The sequence below is a fragment of the Bombus huntii genome, chromosome 5, assembly GCF_024542735.1.
Source record: "Bombus huntii isolate Logan2020A chromosome 5, iyBomHunt1.1, whole genome shotgun sequence".
NCBI classification, from domain to species: Eukaryota; Metazoa; Arthropoda; class Insecta; order Hymenoptera; family Apidae; genus Bombus; species Bombus huntii.
The window spans coordinates 4,762,288-4,784,448 of NC_066242.1; the positions used below are offsets into that span (position 1 = coordinate 4,762,288).

Below are 22,161 nucleotides of genomic sequence, written 5' to 3' on the forward strand. Positions count from 1 at the left end.
CATCAAATTACGTGAAATTCGAAATTCCCGGTAGTGTATCGAACGCGTTTAATATCCGTAAAACATCGCTAAAAATGGTATTCAATGTTCATGAAATGCTTGTAGACTGTCCAACGGTGAGGATTCGGTTGGATCTATCGATTTTACCTTGAGAGAAATCATGAGCACGAGCTTTCGATTTCCGGATCGGACGTCTCGGCCGGTCGGATAAGAAACGACAAATGGACATCGTTTAACCCAGATAGATAAAAGGCAAGGTATGCGTGTTCGCGTTCGTTCGCAGTTACGTTTCACGAACGAAAGATTCGTGTACATAACGAGGGTGAGTTTTACGATCTAGTCCGGAGGGGTTGTAATTCAATTTAATGCCGGGATCGAAGACTGGTGGCCTTGGCTCGCTGAGATTTCGTCTGGGCGTCTTCAAATCACGGATATCGCGAGACCCTTTTCCGAAAGCCAGGTCTCTTTCTTACTCTCCGCCCCTTCTCTTCCCACCGACCGAGAAAACCTAACTAGCATGAGACTTTAGCAAGGATTTTATTGCTTAGTAGCGATCCGGTGATCACTGATTCCAGCGTAGCCCGAGTTTCTTCTTCGTTGAAACCATTTCAAGGGGACGAGCGTTTCACCTGTGAAATCTTCTAAGATTCCTCGGAAACTATTAAGTGGAACCCTTCGTTAGCCCCGCAGAGATCGCAATCTTACAAATTGCGTTCGAGATTGTGCTGTGTCCGAGAGATGCATTAGATCGAAGATCTGCTGTGTCAATTTTCCAATACAAACGATACGAATACACGAAAGATACAATTTCCTTAAAACTTTTCTAAACATTTCCACGCAATTGCGTTGATTCTCTATCTGGTTTGGACCAACCTTCTAATAACAATTATTCTTGTTGAAGTAACTACTTCAAGAAAAACTCTATTTATGTATATCCGTGACCTGGAGACTGCTATTACGTAGAAATATTCTAAATAAGGAAAGGTGCATATTGTTGTACCACTGAGTATACGTTATGTTTTGGGTTGCAAGGACTAGGAACAAAGGAACTAAGAAACAGATTTCTACTTATGTTCCCTGTAGCTTCTAGCCAAAGCTATAAGCTTAACCTTTTTGGTAATGTCCTTTTGTTACAAATATATGAACATGTTCCCTATCATTCCATTGTCTAGTAACATTAAGAGAGTAAGGGTCTGAATCAGCACATACTTATACATTATACTTATACCTTTAATTATTTCAATATACTTTTCTATTACAAATTCATCCACTCGTTCTTCAATCAGTCAACCTTAACCTCAACAATTCTTATCGAAAATATTTATAAAAAGACTTACACGTATCTGTCACATCAACCTCTTCGTTTCTAGAAGGAGAGTCTTACATAAAATAAAAAAAAAAATCTACGGAAGCGTAGTTACGGATGAATAAAGTTGTAAGATGAAACAAAGATCTACCAACCAACGTTGGAAAACCAACGAGCACTACTCGACATCTTGTTAATGAAGCATCCCGTTACCAAAGTTTTCTCGTTGGATTAACGTCTGATACGTGCGAATCGGCAAATCGGGTGAACGAACGAACCAGCTGCCAGAGCAAAGCAAGAGCTCCACCGTATCAATATTTGTGCTTGCTATTCGCTGAGATACAACGGGACCAGCCGCTACGGCTGGCCTTTGGTTTGTCGAGGTGGTGGTAGCACGTGGCGAACGCTCATTCTGAGCGGTTTTGCGCTCTTCAACGGACAGCGATCGCATTTCGCTTCTTTACGGTCTGTTCGTCGGCGTTGAACGATCGCTTCAGGCCTGAAAAGTCGCATCGATGACTGACGCTGTCTTGCTGGTGCTCGCTGTCGCTTTCCTGTCGCCATGTCTGGTGCAGAGTCTCGACGACAAGGACGATTTCACGGGCAGGAACGGGACCAAGCTGTTCGCAAGTTGCTCGAGGCGACCGAGGACTCTTATTTTTCCTCGTGTCTCTCAGCTCCTGGTACGTAGAGAATACCGCAGATTCCGCACGACGAGGCTAATGAGCCGTCTCCGCGGCCAATCGGGCATTCACTCGCGCGTCGCTCAAGTGTTCGCGATCGGTTTCCGCTTTTTCTTCCGGCGATCCAGGGGAATTCGAGCGATTCCAATGAACCCTCTGGTTTCCCTCGTTATACGCGTGCTTCGCTTTCGATCGGGTGTAATCGTGGGGAAAAATCGCGCAGGAACATCGTAATAATGTGGAAGCGCGAGCGACTTCCACTTGTCAAGAGTTAACGTTTAAAATTTGATAAAATCAAATCCGTTGGAGATGGCTGTTAGACAGAATTTATGGTAGGGATGACGGTCGAAATATCATTGTGATTCGGAGTACGTACGAATATACAAGAAATTAGTATGAAGATTACAGGTGAAGGATACGATAAACCACGTTTCCCATTTTTTACATACGTGATAATCCTATGTTACTAAAATTGATTCTTAGTTGGTTTTGCAGGTGAACATGTATTTTCTCGGTACGATTTCATTTGTAAAAAAACTGCACGTCAGAAATATCGTCTGAGAAAATATCAAAGATATTGGAATATTTCTTGGTTTTCTCGATAATTGTACCGTTGGTTTCTGCCTTTGCCGACTTGTCAATTATTTTTAAAAGATCTTTGCACCTAGCAGATTGTTTCATTTTCAATTGTGACGTATTTAAGTTCCTTTGTTTAATCAGAAGGTGACATTAAAATGAAAAAAATTAATAAAAATGTATTCCACATATTTTCCTCCCGTGTGCGTCATACAGTTCACTTGAAAGGACTTCCCTCGAGACAGCAGAGTTTTATAAAAATATTCGTTTTTTAAGACAAGAACGTTGACGCATATAGAAGAAGTTTGCTTACGAGTAGATTGCGGATATTTATTCGAATTCATATTTTTATGAAGACAAAATAAAAAATTTCACATTTCATGTTTCTGACGAGAACGTCCTATCTTCCTGTTCATCTTTTCAAATTTCAGTTTTTGAAGTCATTATAATTAGATTTTCACCTTAATACGCTTCAATGGCAAATTACTTTGTTACATGACTTTAAAGGATCGTGGGACGGTCGGAGTTGTTCATTTTAAACCGACCAAACCAGTGTCCGTTACTGCCCAACCCAACAGCGAAATGTGTCTGTTCCCACATGTTCCTTCCCATATAGATTAATTTGGTAGATGTTGTCACAAGGCCGTGCATTAGGCAAATAACTCGCCCCGTATCAAATGGGAGACAGGATCCAGTTGTCACAATAGAGCACCGGGCAAAGGTTCCAGCAGGTGGAAAGCCTGAAAACGACCAGTCATTAATAGAGTTCAGCTGAAAAGCTTGGTACACGAACGAAGAAGCTTTTGTCGACACCTACTGTCCGCGGATGCACTTTGATTATCATCCGTACGCTCAATTATTCCAAAAGAGAAACGCGAGAACGGGCATGGCTCTCATGTGAAACCGCTCGCCGTTTACGCCGCTTCTTGAATAATTCCTGGGCCATGCCACATGTCCGGGGCTCATCCAATTTTCCATCCAGCGTGTTTGGAAACGGTCGTCCTTCGGATTACAACCGCGCGGCTTGATAGGATGAACAGGATCGTGGCTGGGCATTGCACGGTGCCACAGTTGCTACGCTATGACCGCTGGATTTCCAACGAACAGGCTCTGGTCACTTCTGCGGTGCTTCGAATTAAGCCAACTTCAACTGAGTTTTCTCGAAAGTTTTCGAAACTGAAATTTGCTTGTCTAGGGAAGAATTATAAGGAATCGTGGGAATACTGAAAAAGTAGGGAATCCAGAAACATAGGGCTTATACGATCGATAAGAATAGGAGACGAGAAATAGGAAACGGCGAGGAATTGGGTATAGGAAGCAGAGAATAGAAAACGTTTGAAAATAGAGGGTGAAATATATTCATCTACCCTATTAGGTAGAGGGAATAGAAAGTCGAAAAGAGTAGCGAATAAAGAATAGAGAAAATAGAAAACAGAAAATAGAGAATAACAAGGAATACAAAAGAGAAACTTGAGGCAGAGAATAGAAGATTGAGAGGAATAAGGAGTAAGGAACAGTCTGTTTCCGAATATCGCTTATTAACCTGTTAACAGGGTAAGTTGACTTAACACGTTACTGGGATAATAATTTTTACGTACGGTTTCATCTTTATTAGGGATAAACTACATCATATTTATATTTGCAAGGAATAAAACTGACCTAAATGAAATTTATTTGCCTTTCCTATTAATTTTCAATTTCGTAATTATGGAAAGTTTTGGCGAGACAACGACCCAGTTAACAGGATAATGTAGGAAATTAGAAAGAGTCGGAAAATGAGGAATAAGGAATGGAAAAGAAGAGCGAATAAAGAATAAACAATTGAAAGGAATAAATAGAAGATCATGAATTTTGTTGTATGTGAAAATAATTTTTCGATTAATATCAATACATGTCTTATCATGGAATTGGTCTCAAAACGGGTTGTTGTTGAAACAGTGGTCGAACGAGATTCAAAAATCCATTCTCTCTATTAAAATAACAAATTATTAGGGTGATCGGTAAGTAATAATCGGTTGCAGAAGAGCGTCCGGTAAAGTGTATAACGTATTTCGATTCTCATCTTCCCATCCGATATCACGGTACACATTCCACCTGACCTTTCAGGGCTCATCCAATTTCTGCGCCAGGTGGATACCTCTATCCCATATCGGGCACACACGTCTGCTATCATGGTTGCGTGGCACAGCCATCTCGTACATGTGCATACATATTCATGCGGAGGCGGATAAAGGGAGGGCGGCATCATGGGCCGCGGCCGGTGTATGAATTTTCGATAAAACCGCGAATTTCCACGGAGAATCGTTTCAGGCCGCGCGTCTGGGGAAGACAGTTTAACGAGATTCGCAGGGGTTCGCGCGGGGAAGGGCTAGCGGCGTTTTTGCATCGAACCGGCCGGCCCGCTGCCAATCGAGATCGATACACTTCAAAGACCACCGATACGCCCCGCTTTGCTTCTGGCTACTCGTATTAATTGCGTTACATCCGCGAAGAAACCGGAGTTGCTTCGTTCATCCATGAGTTTAGTACTCTTTGTTATACTCCACCCTCAGCTACCCTTTCGCAAACCGTCAAAATTCCACAATGAAGTATATATATATATACTCTGCTACTGTGTACTATATATATATATATAACGTTTATTGCCCAAGAAAATATATATTACATATGTTCTCAATAAACAAGGAATGTCTATTGGAAAGTGGCTTTGGCAAAAGTATCGTTACGCGACGGTACGACGTATCCATACAATATTTTCTGTCGGATTTACATTTTTAACATTACAGTTTATAATTGAATTTAAGCCGCTCAAAAGCGGTGCTCTTATACGATATTATCTTTTCTATCTTCTTCTGTCCTGAAAACTTGGACATAATACAGGACAGATCGGTAAGAAAGAAAGGTACACAGTAGCAGAGTCAGTCAATGTCTAATGGCCAGCAAATTAGAAGTCCTAGGAGTTGCCAAGTCTAGAGATTATTCGCTACCGTAGACTTTTACCGTTACTTCCTACTTTCCCAGAAATACACAATTATGCTAAGCAAACCAAACATACCTGCAACCGTACTTCCTCAACGCGAAGTATAAACAGCGAAACACTAGTCGCCATCGTCAGATAGAGTCAGACGACATATCGCAAATAGATTATATGGCATTTACGTCATTTGTCAAAGTAATATATATATATAGATTATCAAATTCTGTTCGTTGTTTCGTGACATCCACAGGACGTACAAAGCTTCGCTCATCTAATTGACAGAAATGGTTGTTTGCAAACTGTGGTACACGCGTGTATGCGAGGGGTGCGAGTCGCTAAATTCGAGAAGTCGAAATTGCTATTAGCGAACGGTACGTTTATAGCTATTTCTACGAAAGCAGACGACAGATACGTGGAATAACAGTTGGACGTTCCGTTTCTAGCGCCGGACACTACTGGGTTTTAACCCGATCTCGTCTGAGTTCATCCAATTTCCTCTTCAGGCTGCCTGCCTCATGAATAACCGCTATAAGAACGGGTTTTCTGATCAGATTGTCGGCATCTACGTGGTCACCTCGTATCGATAGGTTTCATGGGAACGTTCTCGAGGAAAGCTTCAGAGAATCTCACGAAACGCGCATCTCATGACATGAAAATACGGTCAGAGAACCTTACTCTTCGTTCGTTCGCATCGTTTAACTCGTCGAGAAATGTTGCGCTACTTATTTTAAAGTCTCTTTTAAAATTCTTGGACGACAGCTGATCTTTGGTTTGGGCTCACCCCTGCAACTGGACCGCGAGAGCGTGATCGTCGGTCTCTTTTCGAAGATTGTGTACGAGATGCCTTCCAACGCGTCAGACTTCACCATTCCAGGAGTCTATTACTCTCGAACGCAGAAGAGCAGGTGGAGCATTTACAAGGTGCTGGAAAAGGTGGCTGATCTATACGGATTCGGCGGCAAAGCGTGTCTATTGAGGGCCATTTGTGAAGCTGCGTCTGCTCCTTTCGACGGGACTCATGGTTTACTGGGACAGCTGTTGCACGTGTTCTTCAAGTGAGTAATCTTCAGTCTCTTATTTTATGCTATCGAGTTACGACGAAGTGTCAAAATACGACAATCAGAGTCCAAGTCTGACTTCGACTTTGATATATTACTATCCGAAGAACACGCACTCTTCGTCTCTCCTATTCTAACCCACATCCGCGTCTACGAATCCATCACATTTAAACGATACATTTGAACAACAAAACGATACAGATAGCCACCAAAGGAATATTCTATCGGAAGATTACAAATAAAACTTTAACTCAATCAACGTGTCTCACGTTCTAAGCCACTAGAATGCAGTGACATATCATCGTTCTTTGTTAGATATGATATTGGAAACACAACTAAACGAAGAGAATCATAAGCTAGAGGATCGCAGGTAAAATCCAATTGCCTAAGTCACATCGAAGCTTACGAGATCAATCTGGGTCTCTTAACGGAACACAATACGACAGACTAAAAGTCTCGATCGCGTCGTAAAGCAACAAACGTTGGGGCAACGCGATAAAATCCCCGACCCGGTGGCACTAAAATCGAAGTTACGATGACGTAGTAGTTAACCGGTGAATTAGCACAGTAGCGTGGCGCGAGTAGCTAGGGATTAAGCGGTCGGTCCGCATAACGTGGCGCCAATTAACGCGAGGGAAGCTGCGAAATAACTTCGGGGCTTCTCCTGCGTATCCGGTCGCGTTATCGATCCCGGGTACCACCCTCTGCCACTCACCCTCTTTCTCTTTCCTCCCTCTTTTTCTCCCTTTTTTTCTTCTCTTTCTGGCCCCCCGAATTCTTTTCCAGGCCGTTTCTCCCGGGCCTGGATGTCTCGCGGCGACGATTGTAATTTTTCACGGGGAACTCGAACGCGAACACGTTGGAATTCCAGGCCTTCTAGCACCGACGAGCGGTACGACGAGTACGGGGATCGGGAGTACCGAGCGGCCGAACGTTTGGGCGAGCAGATGTCGACGGAAAACTGCCACGCCCTTTATCCCGAATGCCGCAGAAGTGTGCTCGACGTATTTTCCACGGTGATCACGTGAACTCTCTACACCGCTGGATCCCTGTGAAGAAGCCGCACGTGGACAGGGGTGCGATGGAAATTGCGCTCGTTAACCGAGTTTCAATGAATCCTCGTTCGTACGATTTTGTTTCCTTTCTCGAGATCAGTTCCGAGGAAATTTGTAACCCTCCGCGGAAGGAATTAATGGCTATTTATTATAGTAAATTGGAATTGCGAACTCGGCTTAAGCTGTTGCATTTTCTTTTCAGCAGAAAGGGTTAATTCACTACGAAACGAGGCTAATAAAATATTTACTCTTGTACATAGTTTTTATCAGAGTATTGCAAATTACCCTCCCAGAAGCCGCATTAATCAGCTGCATTTTATGAAACTTTCAGTCATTTTGCGCAAGAATGTGCCAGCTAATAATGTCAAGTAAGTCGACGAACTAAAAAATGTAAATTATAGACGTTGATTTTATAATTGTAAGTTACATGATACAATCAGATTCAAATATACGTAACTTGTAAAATTTCTCTGAAATAATATCAATCCACTTGTACAAGAGTATCCTGAATATGCATGATTACCATTAATTTTTCAGAAATCAAACAACCAACTGCCACAGAATAGATAAGTCGGCGATTGTGTGACTCTAAATGTGTGAGAAAAAAGAACTGTACACCGACGCTTGTAATTTATCAAGAAAATGTATTCTAGACAACTCAGGAGGAGCGAGTACATCGAAGAGAAGCAATTCATCGAGGCGAGTTGGATGCCTCGTGGGCCAGTTCAACGCTCGATTATCCCCAAACGATGCCTAAAACTCATCTCTTCGAGGCGAGCGCCGTTTCTCAAGGTGTCGAGGCCACCGTGAAAGCATTTCTTAACTGTGTGTCGGCTGTTCCGCGAGCATTCCAGCGCGCGGGCCGCTTCTCAGCCGCCCCCGAGTTTCATTTCCCTAAAAGTACCCGCAGCAATCGTCGAGTTTCGCCTTGGCATGGCAGTTGGTCGGAATTCGAAATTAAAGAATCTTCGTCGTTCCCGGCATCGCGCTCCGCTTCAAATAAATCGGCCACCTCTGACTTCCGATTAGAATTCCTGGATAACGTCGAAAGTTCGAATCCCCGTCCCCGGAAAAATAAAAAACGAACCTCGTTTTGTCGATACTCTTTCAACGCGTGCACTGGATCGACTCGTTATAAATGTCGCGATAATTTTAACTCGGAAGCAGCTAAAAGGGAACATCTTTCATTCCACCAATTAAAAAGTATAGAAAATGTATGGAGAATAGGTGGGAAGGACACGATAAGTCGCATCTTCTGTTTTTCTTATCTTACAAAACTCAGTTCTAAGACGTTTCTATATGCCTTTGTGGCTACATACGTGTTCCCCGCTATTTTTGTAATTTTTCAAATCTCTCGAAATTTTCTCAACGTATGTAACCCTGTTGGAGAAGGAACGTAGCGAAGTAGCAAGAGCGCGCTGTTTTCGAAATATTTAAAGATGAACTACTTCGTTTCGATATTTCCATCATATGAATATGCCCTTAAAATTTAAAGGATATTTTCCGAAAGTATAACAAAATTAAGCGTGTTCCGCGAGCCCTTCCCTTAGTCATTCACGTAACACCACTGCATCTTCCTACAGTTCGTACTTAAAATTTCACGCTTTGAAAATGGATTTCCCCGGATGACTTTTTTGCCAATCCCATTAGACCTCTTTGTAATGTAAAAAGTTGGATTACTTTCGGCTTTCGAAAGGATATGTCGTGTCCGAGTTGGAATTGAAAATTCCGAGCGATTTATGCGGTCGTTTACGGCCGTGAATTAAGGGGCAAATGGACAATCTAGGCGTGCGTGATGTTCCGCCTCAAGAGATCCTTATCGGCTCCTATCGACTCGTTGGTGGATGGAAAAGTCGATGGAAAGAAGAGAAGAATTCTGTCGGCAGTGGACGTCGGTGAACCGGTTGCAAAACGATAATAGACGGTGTTAAAGTACTTTAAAAAGCATAGTCCATTATCGTGCAGGTTCGAGCCAAGTACGCGTAACGCTTAAAAGCTGGAAGAAAAGTGTGTCGGAGAGAAACGAAGAGCGTAGATCGAACAGAGTTGGTCGTCTACGTAGTATATATGTATGTATGTATGTATAATATGGCAGGGAGGAAATAAAAACAGGAAGAAGACTGTAGCCTTGGAAGAGAGGAGCGTTTGCCCTCGGGATACCAGAGTCGAACGCCTTCGACATTTTCCCGTGGATTTATTTTATCGATCCCTTTTCGTCGAATGGGTGTTGCTTCGGTATTAATTCGTTGATATTTATTTCGGGGGCCTGAGGATTTCACAGAGAAAGAAGAAAGAAATTGGTCGAGAAGGCTTCTAGACTTGCACGTAACTTTAATAGAATTCCAAGTAACGTTTCTGCATTGGAATTCGCGTGTTCAAACGCTTGGATAACTGATGGCCACGTCGGCGATGAAATATATTACGAAAAATAGAACAAGGATGGTCTTGTAATCTAACGCTTGATATCGCTTCCTGTAAAGGCAGAGAATGCTTTTTCCATGATATTTTTTGCGCTTCTTCGTACGAAACTCGAAAACTTTCGATTAGCTCGCGCTCGAATCGCCCTTGAAACCACCATCTTTGCCCTGCTTTGCGCGAACAAGTTCCCACTCGATACCAAGTTACAACAACAGAAGAACCATTCAATATTTATTCAGTTCCAGTAGGTGTGAAGATCAGGTCCTGCGTCTTTGTTACGGTCCCTCGACACCGAGTCAATCAATTTGCTTTCTCGTTAATAGATAAATCCAATTGCGATAGAGCGACCTGTTATTCAAAGGAAGTCACCTATTCATCGTTTGCAGCGCCATTTTATCACACGTTTGTAAGGATCCAGCGCATGATTAATCGAGGGGCTAATAACAAGGACAATCCTGGTCAATTTTTCATTTCTAGATAACAACGTATTTTAGTAATCGGAACGGACATCTAGAACACACGATGGAATTAGTATTATGAAAATTGATCCATGTTCTAATTTATCGTCGAACAGTCTAGAAACATAACCTTATTCTGATTTTATAACTTGATAATTTAATTAACTAGAGTTCCTCTACCAGTTCTCCCAATATATGTGGCTATAGCTTACGATAAATGTGTAATTGTATAAATATTTTGTTAAAAAGATCGAGATATATCGAATAGAAATTAAAAATGCCACATTGTTCCTCTGTGGCTGGAAAACGACAAATGTGGACACGGTTGGTGTTTGTTACGGATCCTACAATTCTTTCCACGAATTAGGTCGTTAAATTGATAGACGATGAGAAACAATTGAAAATCAGTCGAAATTTCGACAGGCGACTTTCTCCATTACCATTCCGATCTGGTTCGAAGCCACGATAGTGCGAACGATTCCGCGAAACGTGCTTCTTCTGTAGTATTTTCATTCCAGCTCTTCGGTACAACGGTGGAATGTAACGACGGAAGAGCGAAAGGGCAAAGAAGGAAAAAACGGTTAAGCCTTCGCGGAGGACGTTTTCGATTCTCCGTCAGGCAGCGAGATATCTCTCTGCTTCGTGCAAAGATACGCTCCCCTTCTTCTTTTCTCGATTCCTTTTATTATTCCAGTCAAATCTAATTCGTAGATCACACGGAATGAGAAGGAACGTGCTTCTCGGTAGGTGATGGCACCTTTGCCCGGATAACCCGCGCTATTTTATCGGTCCAGCCATTATAAATTTTCGTCCCGTTGAAATCTGTTTTGCCAGACGTTCGTTCCTGCCTTTCGTAGGCTGAATTTTATGTGTGGGGCCGTAGTAATTTATCTTGGGAACTTTCAGACTGTCTCGAGACATCGTTATTTAGGATCAAGGCAATATGCTATAGATCCTCACTTTCTTTTCCACTATGCTTATTTCTTCGTGATAAAGAATGTTTAACAAACATCACGCTATAGGTATTTTTCGATTGAACGAAATGGATTTTCAGGTAGCAAGCTATCGTAATTTGCAGGACCGTGAACGAATCTCGTCCGTAGAGCGCAGCATAATCGGATCATGTCGCAATGCGTTCTAGAATCCAAGAACCTTCGAAAATGTCTACTCGCTTGCCTCAAATTACCGTCCTGGGAGAATTCCGGTTTTCCATGCCGGTATTTGCATTTTTTGCAAGCAGAGAAAACCACGGAACGAACGTCTCTTTTCTTATCTCTTTTTCTAGATCTTGTCCTTTATTTTCTTTCACAAAATTAAAATTAACAAAGAACGATCGCGGTGTGTAGTACATAGCTAGGAAACCAGCAATTCCTTCGCATCCCTGTGGAACAGATGTAATTGAAAGGGACGAGCAAACAAGCGCGCCACCATGAAATGAAGACAAATGTCGTCGTTTTTACCATTTTCCCTGACATCGACGTATTATTTCCGTCATAAGCTATCGCTTTTATTGCCCCCGGTCGTTACGGTTCTTTACGAGCCACGTGACCGTAAAATAAGGCGTCGAAGCCAGAACGAATTTGCAGTGCTGGGAAAAGAGGCTCGCAAGATGCGTGCTTTTCAAAAAAACGCGGCGATTGCCAGAGGTTTTACGCTATCGATTTTGCTGGAAATGAACCTTCCCTAAAAAAATCCTGGTACTTCTCTTTCTTTTCCTTTGCTTTTCTATCTCCGTCTCTCGTCGCGCCTCCCGTCATTGTTTATTTCCGTCTCTGTGCCTTTCTTTTTTCCCTCTTCATTTTTGTTCCCACTCGCGGCCTGACACCAATTGCACGCGTCGTTTGAAACGGTCACGCTCGATTCCACGGAAATACGAAAGGCAAATTGAAATTCGCCCAGCAACCCTGCCGCGTTTAATTTCATCGGGGCTGCTCCTAGTTGATCGAAATATCGTTATTCTCTGTTAAACGAACGATGAAAGCGATTCGTTTCACCCTTTCTCCGACGTTACATCGCGTTCCTTGCACTTGCTCTCGCTGTTTTGCCTGCGAGGAAATTTTCTATCCGCGATAATAACGAAGAAGTCGAGGTGGTAAATAAAGTGTACTATTATCTACAGGCATTTCAATACCTGGGACGTCTTGCACAATAGAACTGATATTATTAGTTTTTAAATATTTGTTATTATTAGTATAATTAGCCAAATTTTAAATGTTACAGGTTACGAATTGCTAGCTGTAAATATCGTTGCGTGACAGTAACGAGTTCGGTAAGAGACAAACAAGTTTTATGGATAAATTTGACAAATTGCAAGCTGTTCGATTAGTTCACTTGATAAAGAGACGTCACGATAGAGAAATAACAAGACAGAATGTAGTCATTATTTATTTATTTAATTTTTAATCGTGAATTGCATTTAGAAGGATATCCCTACTAAAGTAGATTCCTAAAAAAAATAATTCCTTAATTGTTAACACGGAATTCGCTTAGAAGGTAAATGAACAAACATTGCGTGGCGATAGTCGAATAGGAAATCGAAGGAGCGAAGATAAAATAGAATACTAGCTTGAGGAACGAACATTGGTCTCTTGTCGTTTCTCTTTCGCCGGGAACGTGTGTTATGTTATACTTTTGACTTGCTTCCACGAAATACATTTTGTGCAAAAGACTGGCTGCGAATGTCCAAGAAACGGGACCTTACGTTTCTCCTCGCATTTCCCGTTTTTCCGTAGTGTTGGAAAACGAGCAGTAAAGAAGTGGAAAGGGGAAAGACAACGGTAAACAATGAGCTACCGGCAATAATTTTATTCATTTTTATACTCATAGAGGAACAACCAGAGTTATAACGTTATAATATTAAAAACAGATGTATATATTCTAATTTGATATGATATGCGGCAAAAGTGTTACAAAAGCCTGTCGATATTCCCTCGGCTTACGATATTTCACGTCTTTTAAACGTTATATTTTTAGAACAAGCGTAGAAATAGCAAACGATGAAAAAGATTGGATGCATAATTTGACAGGAAAGAATCTGGTTTGAGGCAAAGGGGTGGCAGAGGTTCGAATCGCGTATCCTGCGATGAGATTTTAATTCAACTTTGGTCGTTAATCGTGCCACGTTGGAAACGGAATTAATTAAAGCTGCTTAACGGCCAGGGCCGGGCAATTATTGGATTTACAACGCTATCGCTGGCAGGGGTTAAGCTGATATGCCGATGAATCGCGCGTCGGTTTTCCAAGCAGCCGGTTGAATACTCTGATGAAACGCGTTTGTGTTGGTTAGCCCTTTACGATTCGACGCGATCGTCGACGCTTGAAACGATTCAGAGAAATTTTGTTCGTTTCCTCCCATACGGCTAGTTGCATCGGCGAACGAACGTTGTTAGTCCAAGGGACGTGTTTAAACGAAAATACAATTTTCTCACGCAAAGAAAATTTCGAAATATTCAAACGCGATTTTATTGGCGACTGATATTCTAGTCGAATTTTCATTTCGTCGTGAATCCTTATCGACGTGGTCGCCAATTTCAGCAAGCGTGATTTCGTGTTTTTGAAACAAGCATCGACGTCGTTCAATTTTCCAAAAACTGACCAATAATTCGCCCGTGGCGGCATTCGAGGCAATTTTTTTCCGAGCCATAATCACGTATCGTGAATGTTCGTTGAACGCAAATAGTGGCCCACCTGTCCTCCATAGCAAATTCCAGTGTTCATTATCACGTTGCCATAAACTCGTCGTCGCATGGCCGAGCGGTAGTCCCATTCGACGTTAGTTCTTTCACCAGTGATTCAAAACTACTGATTTCAGTGCTTCTGCAAGTGTTTTCGAATTAACATGTTCCGTTTATTTCTGTTCCAAACTGCGATAATATGTTTCTTTATCTGCAGAAGCGAGAGTATCCTTCTCTTTCCTGCGAGGTCATTGTTCCAGGTAACTTTATGTATTTTTGGCTGCGTGTGGCAAGGATATGTGTTGTGTGTGTAATTGAAAATCCAGAGAGTTCTCAGTGAATCACTGAGTGATTGAAAATCGTTTGAGTTGCATGATCACTCTATAGTTATCCATCGTTTACGATTAGCATATTCAACAAATGATTTATCTATCATGTATAATAGCTTTCCATATATATAATTGAATATAAAACTCAGTAAAAGTCGTCTAGCTTTAGAAAGCCGATATCAACGATATCAGCGAATACTGAACTGAAAATAACAGATTGCGTTACCTAGCAACTGTTATTTCCTTGAAATGAATTTCACTTGAAAATTGGAGATATAGTTCAAGTGAAGTGATATCACAGAATTACATTAGCAAAGTCCTTCAAATTGCAAGTGATTTGACTAATGAAGACAAGTGTAGAAACTTGAAAGGATATACATATCAACGTAAGTGAAGTAACAGGTTCTGAGCGAATGTCGATGGGTCGGGAGTTGCTTATGTTGTACTTGCTGTCATCTGTCGTTGATATACTCGATGAACTACCAATAGATTTCTACATATATATATAGAAAATATGACTGAATACGAAGTTTAAAGAAAAGTTAATTAAGTGAACGGTACGTACTTACGTTTAAGTCGCTTGGGTTCCAGTAGCTCGACGAGTCTGAACAAGGTTTTATAGCGGTAAGTTTCTCCGGGTAGACAATTTGCTTTTGTTTGCCAATCCTATTTAGACAGCCCGCGAAATTTATTAAACCCCAGAATAATTTACTTAAATCCCAGGATAATGAGTACTCTTTCGCGAGTTTTCCCCTAATTAGTTTACGCCTTTGTTTGCATTGAAATCTTAATGTTTTCCGAGTAAGATGGATTCTTCGCTTGTCGATGAGAGGACTAACGTGGAAACTCGTGGTCACTCGTCCTTAATACGAGGTTTTTACGGGAAGTTTGAATAAGCAATCTCTCGAAAAAATAGCTCAAAGGCGTATTTGTAGTTTTACAGTTGAAACTGTACCGGGCTGCTTTTAAAAACGAACGAATTGAAAGTCAGGCGGCAGACACCGAGACAAGTCTCGAAGTCAAATATCGTTTTTTAATTGTACAACACAGCCATTTCGTATTTGATAAAATGCTATTGTTAAATGTTCGATATAGTTTTCTTTCCTTTATATAATTTATATAATTCCCTTTTTATTTGCTCGTATGCCTCTTTGATGATCATCTTGACAGGTTTACGATTGACTGATTATAGTATATTATTTCATTGATTATTTGACAGATGATTAGTTTCTTGAAAATATTTCGAAGGACGAATTTATTAGTCCAGATAAAGGAAATTCTTCTTTTAATTTTTCTGACAAAAAATAGTGTACGTATACAGTCTCGCTCCTAAGTATTGATATATCTACTGCACGCATATAAAACGTTATAATCGAGGGAATAAATAAAACATTTCCTCGCTCTTAGGAAAGTAGCCCTTCTGGATGCTTTCTTTTCAGAGGACGCACTTCTTATGGAAAGCGTACTTGACGGTTGCATCGGCGAATTGACGAAGAATCGAGCAAGATTTACCTACTTCGAAATTGGAATCTGACGCGTGTAGTTTTGTTACTTTGCCATACATGTAGTTATTGTTGAAGTAACTACTTCAAAAAAAATTCTACATCTTTATTTATGTATATCCGTGACCTGCAGACTGTTATTACGCAGAAATATTCTAAATAAGGAGCGGTGCATATTATTGTACCTCTGAGTAAACATTATGTTTTGGGTTGCAAGGTCTAGGAACAAAGCAACTAATAAACAGATCTCTATTTATGTTCCCTGTAGCTTCTAGTCAAAGCTATAAGCTTAACCTTTTTGGTAATGTCCTTTTGTTACAAATATATGAACATGTTCCCTATCATTCCATTGTCTAGTAACATTAAGAGAGTAAGGGTCTGAATCAGCAAATACTTATACATTATGCTTATACTTATACCTTTAATTATTTCAATATACTTTTCTATTACAAATTCATCCACTTGTTCTTCAATCAGTCAACCTCAACCTCAATAGTTATGAATCCATTCCTCTTTTTTTCTTCAACTCTTTATGGTCTTTTAAATATCATAGACTGGATGAAATAAATATTTTGGAATTTCTTCGACTTACTTCTTTAACCTCTATGAAAATCTCGCGAGAACCGATCGTACCTTCTACATCTAACGTTTTTCCCCCGTTCTATTTTCCAGTTCACGACCGGTGTCTCGGTTCCGATTTCCATGAACAAGAGAGGTAGCGTGGTATTCTCGTCCGCATTCCAATTCAATTATAAACTTCCGTCGAACTTGTCAGAACTCGAGCCTACAATAATACCGGCCAGGCAGTCGAGGGATCTGAATCTGCAGGACACTTACGCGGCTATCGAAAATTTATTGAATCGGTGAGTATTCCGCGAATTTCCATATTCTGCGCTGTGGGGGAAAATCGAAGCCGCCACGAAGGGGAGCCATGAAACGGGTGAAATTCAGCGCGAGCCGATTGGAGTCGTTTAGAGTCATGGAACAATGACCAACAACGAATTGGAAGAAGAATAAGTGGGCCGTATTACCGTTCAAAATTGCCCGATGAATCGGTAAACACGCTAGAATCGAACGAATAAATTTATAATTAACTCAACATCGGAATTGGTGCAGATAGTTGCCGTGGACGATTAATGAAATTCTATTTTCTAGTCGACGATCATTGAACCGTGACGTCGCCACATTCGTGTTTGTCACCGATAACGCGTACAATGGGTAGGTGATTATGCGACAGAAACGGAAAACGAGGCTTCATCGTATGTGCTTGATATTCGCCAGTCAGTTTTATTACGCCAGTTATCATTTTGTTATACGTTCTTCAGTAACTCGATGGATATAACGATAAAGATCAGTTGCTGCTTTATAGCGACGAAAAACAGTTACAGGTACACGAACCTGTATCCTTCCTTCAGTTTGTTTAAGTGTACATTAATAATCGCACGAATTATTCCACGACAAATCGATCAGTTTTGTAGGTGAAGTTCGTACGAGATGGTTTGGGGGAAAGTTATTAACGATGGTTGATGGAAAATTAGTAATTTACGTAATAAGGATTACTTGTGGTAGATGAAAAAGATTTTCATGAAGGGTGTGAGCAAGTATCAGGAAACTAAGATCAAAAGACCGGAGAGAGGGTAAGGTAAAGATGGGAACTGGAACATAAATTAATTGGGACGTAAGGCAATTACTTTGTCTTGGCAGAGAGACCTGAAGCGCAGGTAACAAGCGAACTATCTTGCTTTGGAAAGACGGTGTGAAAGTTAAGAAAGTGTCGGGACTGATCGAAACTTGTCGAAGCTGACAAGGAGACGCGATGCCGCGTGAAATGGATCGTTAGCTGGCTCAATAGAGTGAATTGCTCGTCGTCCTTCTTTCACGAACATTCATCCAGCATCCTGGTCAGTCTGACCAAACAGTTCATCGTCGATTGTTTGGAAACTGGAGGTAGAAACAACGCCATTAATTACCATTTCGATCCTGTCTTTCGTTTTTTACAGCCTCTGGAAAATCGTGAAATTCGCAAACGTGAAACTCTTGGAGAATGAATGTTTAACGCGTAACGCGCGGCGAACGCTTAAACTAATCCGAAATTTACATCCTTCTCCGGCACGGTAACATAATTTCATTCGAGGCAAGCCGTCGAACGACGGCTAGGAAAAGGAGCAGGATAATGAATTTCTCGGCTAGAAACGGGGCGAAGAAGTACGGCACACGTTTAAGAATTCCCTTTTACCGTTTTATAAAACCAATATCATCTGGCGGCAGCACGGTTTGCCGAGGGGCTCGCCACCGTGCGACTTCCTAATAAAATTACTTCTACGCGGCGGTCAAATTACAGAAAAGGAAGAAAAAAGGCAAGAAGCTACAGAGAGAAAAAAAAACGTAGGGGAATACGCGAGAAATGGAGGGAGAAGGGGAAATAAATACGAGACAGAAGCACGGCGCACCAAAAAGGGGTAGAAATTAAAATGGAATGTATTCTGTGTTGAAGGCACGGCTGGCAGGACGGTAGGGAGTGTCTTTTGAGGACCATTTGCGAGCTCGCGGAGACACCATTTGGCAGGACACGTCAAGACGTTCTCGAGGAGGTGATCCACTTAATTTTAACGTAAGTTCGTTGCGATGAATCGCGCTTTGACTCGTGGCACGGGAGAACACCGTCGGCTCCTGCTACTTTTCGAAACAAAATTCATTTCTTGAGGAGCTGCCGGTTAATGAATTCCGTTGGAAGTCCCTAATGGCTGTCCTGGCCGCTTTCCACGAAACGGGAACAACGGTGTCACGTAACGAAGCACGAATAGACTAAGATAATGCAGTAAATCCATGTTGCATCGGGTACGGGCATCGTTTAATAACTTTACAGTACGTTCTTTCTAATCGACGTATTTAAATACCGCGGCTATATTCTCCTTTATTCACAAGCTAACAGAAAATCGAACGTTTCGTAACTTCTCACTTATAGTCTCTGGACATACAATTAAAATCGCCGAATGTTTGTTATCTTTTAACCGCCCTCGGACGGGCCAACCTGTACGCTGTCCACCACGCATTTTTCCAAATATCGACGACTAATATTCAGTACTTAAAAAACAAAGAAGTCTAAAAATTATTTAAGTGGTCAATTATATTTCGCGGTAATGGTTTCGTTTAACGATTTCACATATTGTTTATATGTTTATATGTATATTGTTTATATATTTAAAACATCAAATTAAAAGTATACAAAAATATAGGTAAAATTGAAAACATTAAAGATGACTAAAGATATATAACACGACTTGAACGTGAAATTAAAAATTCATAATGCATTTTAATATTTTTTTACAATGTGGTATCGTTCGATTATAACTTTATTTAGTCATAATTGATAGTGTCACTTTTTAATTCATTTTAATACTACTAAATTGATGTATTTTATTATATACTGTACTTTATAAAAGTAGAAAAAGTGGCTCAATTATCTCGGGACGATTCCAGGTAAACAATAACTGACAATAACAACAACAAAAAAGAAAATGCGTTAATAACCTTACGATAAGCAAAGGTGGTTTATACGGGATTATACACGGGCGAGAGATTTGTACTCTTCCAATCTGTAGATTAGACACTTCCGTTCGAAAGCTACGGGTCACTTGCTAATTCCACAGCTGATCGCAATTTCATGGAAAAAGATCGACGAATATCGAAACAGTACCTTTACGCCATCGACAAGTTGAAAATTTCAACGGTACGCATAAAGGCAGCATAAGAGAGATCGAATTAACGATAGATAGTTGGGCGAGTCGAACCACTGGTCGAGCGATCGGTTCGGGTGGATGGAGGACTGGTCAGGAATTTGCCATTTCGTACGCGGCCGGGCGTACTCGAAGGAAATTGCAACCGAACCAGTGAGCGGGCTCTAATTGCGTCGAAATTAGGCGCGTGCATTAAGCTTCTAATGGAAGGTGTTTCGCGTAGGTTTTCCCTTTGTGCGGTGCCTCGAATGTGTACACACGTCACTGGGAAATTCCTTCCGACGTAATCCTGCAGCCGTGGAACAATCGCCGGGTAACGCGCGTCGAATGTCAATAATACGACTGGCTGCTGCTATTTACCATTCAAACAGTTGCAGTTTCCTTCGATCGATCGTCCACACTTTTACTTTTCTCTTTCTTGAACGTCGCTTTTTCTAATCCTCGTGTAGACAGTCAAAATATTCACGGTAGTTGGGAATACTCAAACATTCCAAGTATCCTGTTTAGATATATCTACAGGTCCGGTCGAAAGATTAGGAAGATGTCCATTGCATCGTGTTAAAAACAAGCATTTAATCCTGAAACACAGACGATCGTAATATTAGGTTGTCCGAAAAGTTTCTTTCATTTTATAAGCAAATAATAGACGCACGATGTTTTCTTGTTTTATATTAGTTTATTGAATTATGCACGAATATAATAATAGAAATAGAATGAAATGGATCATACTTAATCCAATAAAATAATATAAAACAGAAATTGTTGTTCATTTATTATCACCTTATGAAATGAAAGAAACTTCGGACAACCTAATAATTTCTACAACTAACGAGGCTCTCATTTGTTGCGAATTATATCTTCGATTGTCAATCGAAGAACACGGGAGAAAATGCGATAAAAAGTTTTCCAACGTTTGAGTTAGGGGAATATTACGTAACATGTGTATTCGGGGTTAAAAGAGAGATCGATCCGCGATTGGTTCTACCTTAACGCGTGCCTCGTGAGAAACGCGTTGAAGAGAATTTCTGAATCAGGCCGAGCGAAGACGTGGCAGGGACTGCTAATTCCAATCACCAGAGCGTCGACCAACTGTACAGGGAAGCGGAACGACAAGGAAGATCCGGAGGTGACTGCATCTTGGCCTATCCCGATTGCATCGAGTCACCTCTCGAAACGTTCACGGAGATCGCATTTCCTTAGGGTGGGTTTTTTTGGACAGCACCTTGAGCCGCGTTGATTTCGTGGCTCGATTGCTCGTGTATCGTTTATCGTCTCGAACGTTTTCGACGTTTGCCGGCTATTTGTTGAATTTTTTTACACGAAAAAACGTCTTTGTGTGACGAGAAAATCGATCGTTCGAAGAGTAATATTTCTATATCTTTCCGGCCGTTCGAGAAGGTATTCGATGCAGTGACTTCGTCGTAAAAGAATTTATTATAGTGAAGTTTTGACGGCGAGAAGGATGGCGACGGAGAAACAGTGCTAAGTAAATTTCGTTGTCGGAGCAGCAACGTTGCTCTAAAAAGCTTTATGTTTCATCGCCATCCTCTTTCCGCCGTACAATTCATAATAAAGGCACTTCTTATAATTGTAGCGTTCCAGATCTGCGCTGCCTTTCTCACCGTTGCTTCGTGTAATTTCCAGAAATTGCCAGGATTTTTTTCACAGCATCGATCAACCTGCTATACTCCACCGTCTACGTACAAGCTACTTGGCCACTTCTAAACTATCACAGATGTGTAAAATATACTTGTCAAAATAATCTCTTTAATCTAATTTTGGCCCGATTTTGTTTCCATACATGTACAAATAGTAGATATTGATAAAAATAATGCTTAAACCTTTGCATTCGAGAGGTGACTCTCAGTCATCACGGCGTTCCGTGCTGCAACTCCAATAGCGAGCGAGAAACGACAATCCGTGTTTATGCCAGATTTCGACATCTCCAATTGATGAGAGTACAATATTGGTTCGTAAATTGGTTCCTTAGCTTTTTGTGTTCTTTGTTAATATAAATATTTAATCTCATATCCCTGCGAAACTATGGTTCTAACAACGTCTGCAACGTTAGTTCGGATTCGACGATCATGGCAAAAGTATTATAGTTTAGAAACCCTAAACAAAATGATTTTCGGAAGTGAAATTAGCTCAAATGAAGGTAAACTCGATTTTGAGCTGTTGAAAAATGAGATCAATTATATTCAAGAATACATCTTGGCGAATGCTTTATAAATTATCATAAAAAAAAAATACAGAAATTAATATTACAAAATCATATTTTCAAAGATGTAAATATAGATAAATTATCAGAATATAATGTTTTTGTAAGTTAATTTGTATATAAAATCATTTTCCGCTAGTTGTAAGACACGCGTCACGTATACGCTA

At 40.9% G+C, this 22,161-nt stretch overlaps 1 protein-coding gene and 1 pseudogene across 1 annotated transcript; both read left to right on the top strand.

Annotated features, from left to right (window-relative positions):
- The first annotated feature begins 1,868 nt into the window (after positions 1–1,868).
- Positions 1,869–7,956, top strand: LOC126865793 (uncharacterized). The gene is made up of 3 exons (XM_050618691.1): positions 1,869–1,989; positions 6,276–6,597; positions 7,472–7,956. The coding sequence occupies exons 1-3, from the start codon at positions 1,869–1,871 to the stop codon at positions 7,626–7,628; spliced, it is 600 nt and encodes a 199-aa protein (XP_050474648.1). The 3' UTR covers positions 7,629–7,956.
- A 6,413-nt stretch (positions 7,957–14,369) lies between these two features.
- Positions 14,370–20,973, top strand: LOC126865794 (uncharacterized; annotated as a pseudogene).
- The last annotated feature ends 1,188 nt before the right edge of the window (positions 20,974–22,161 follow it).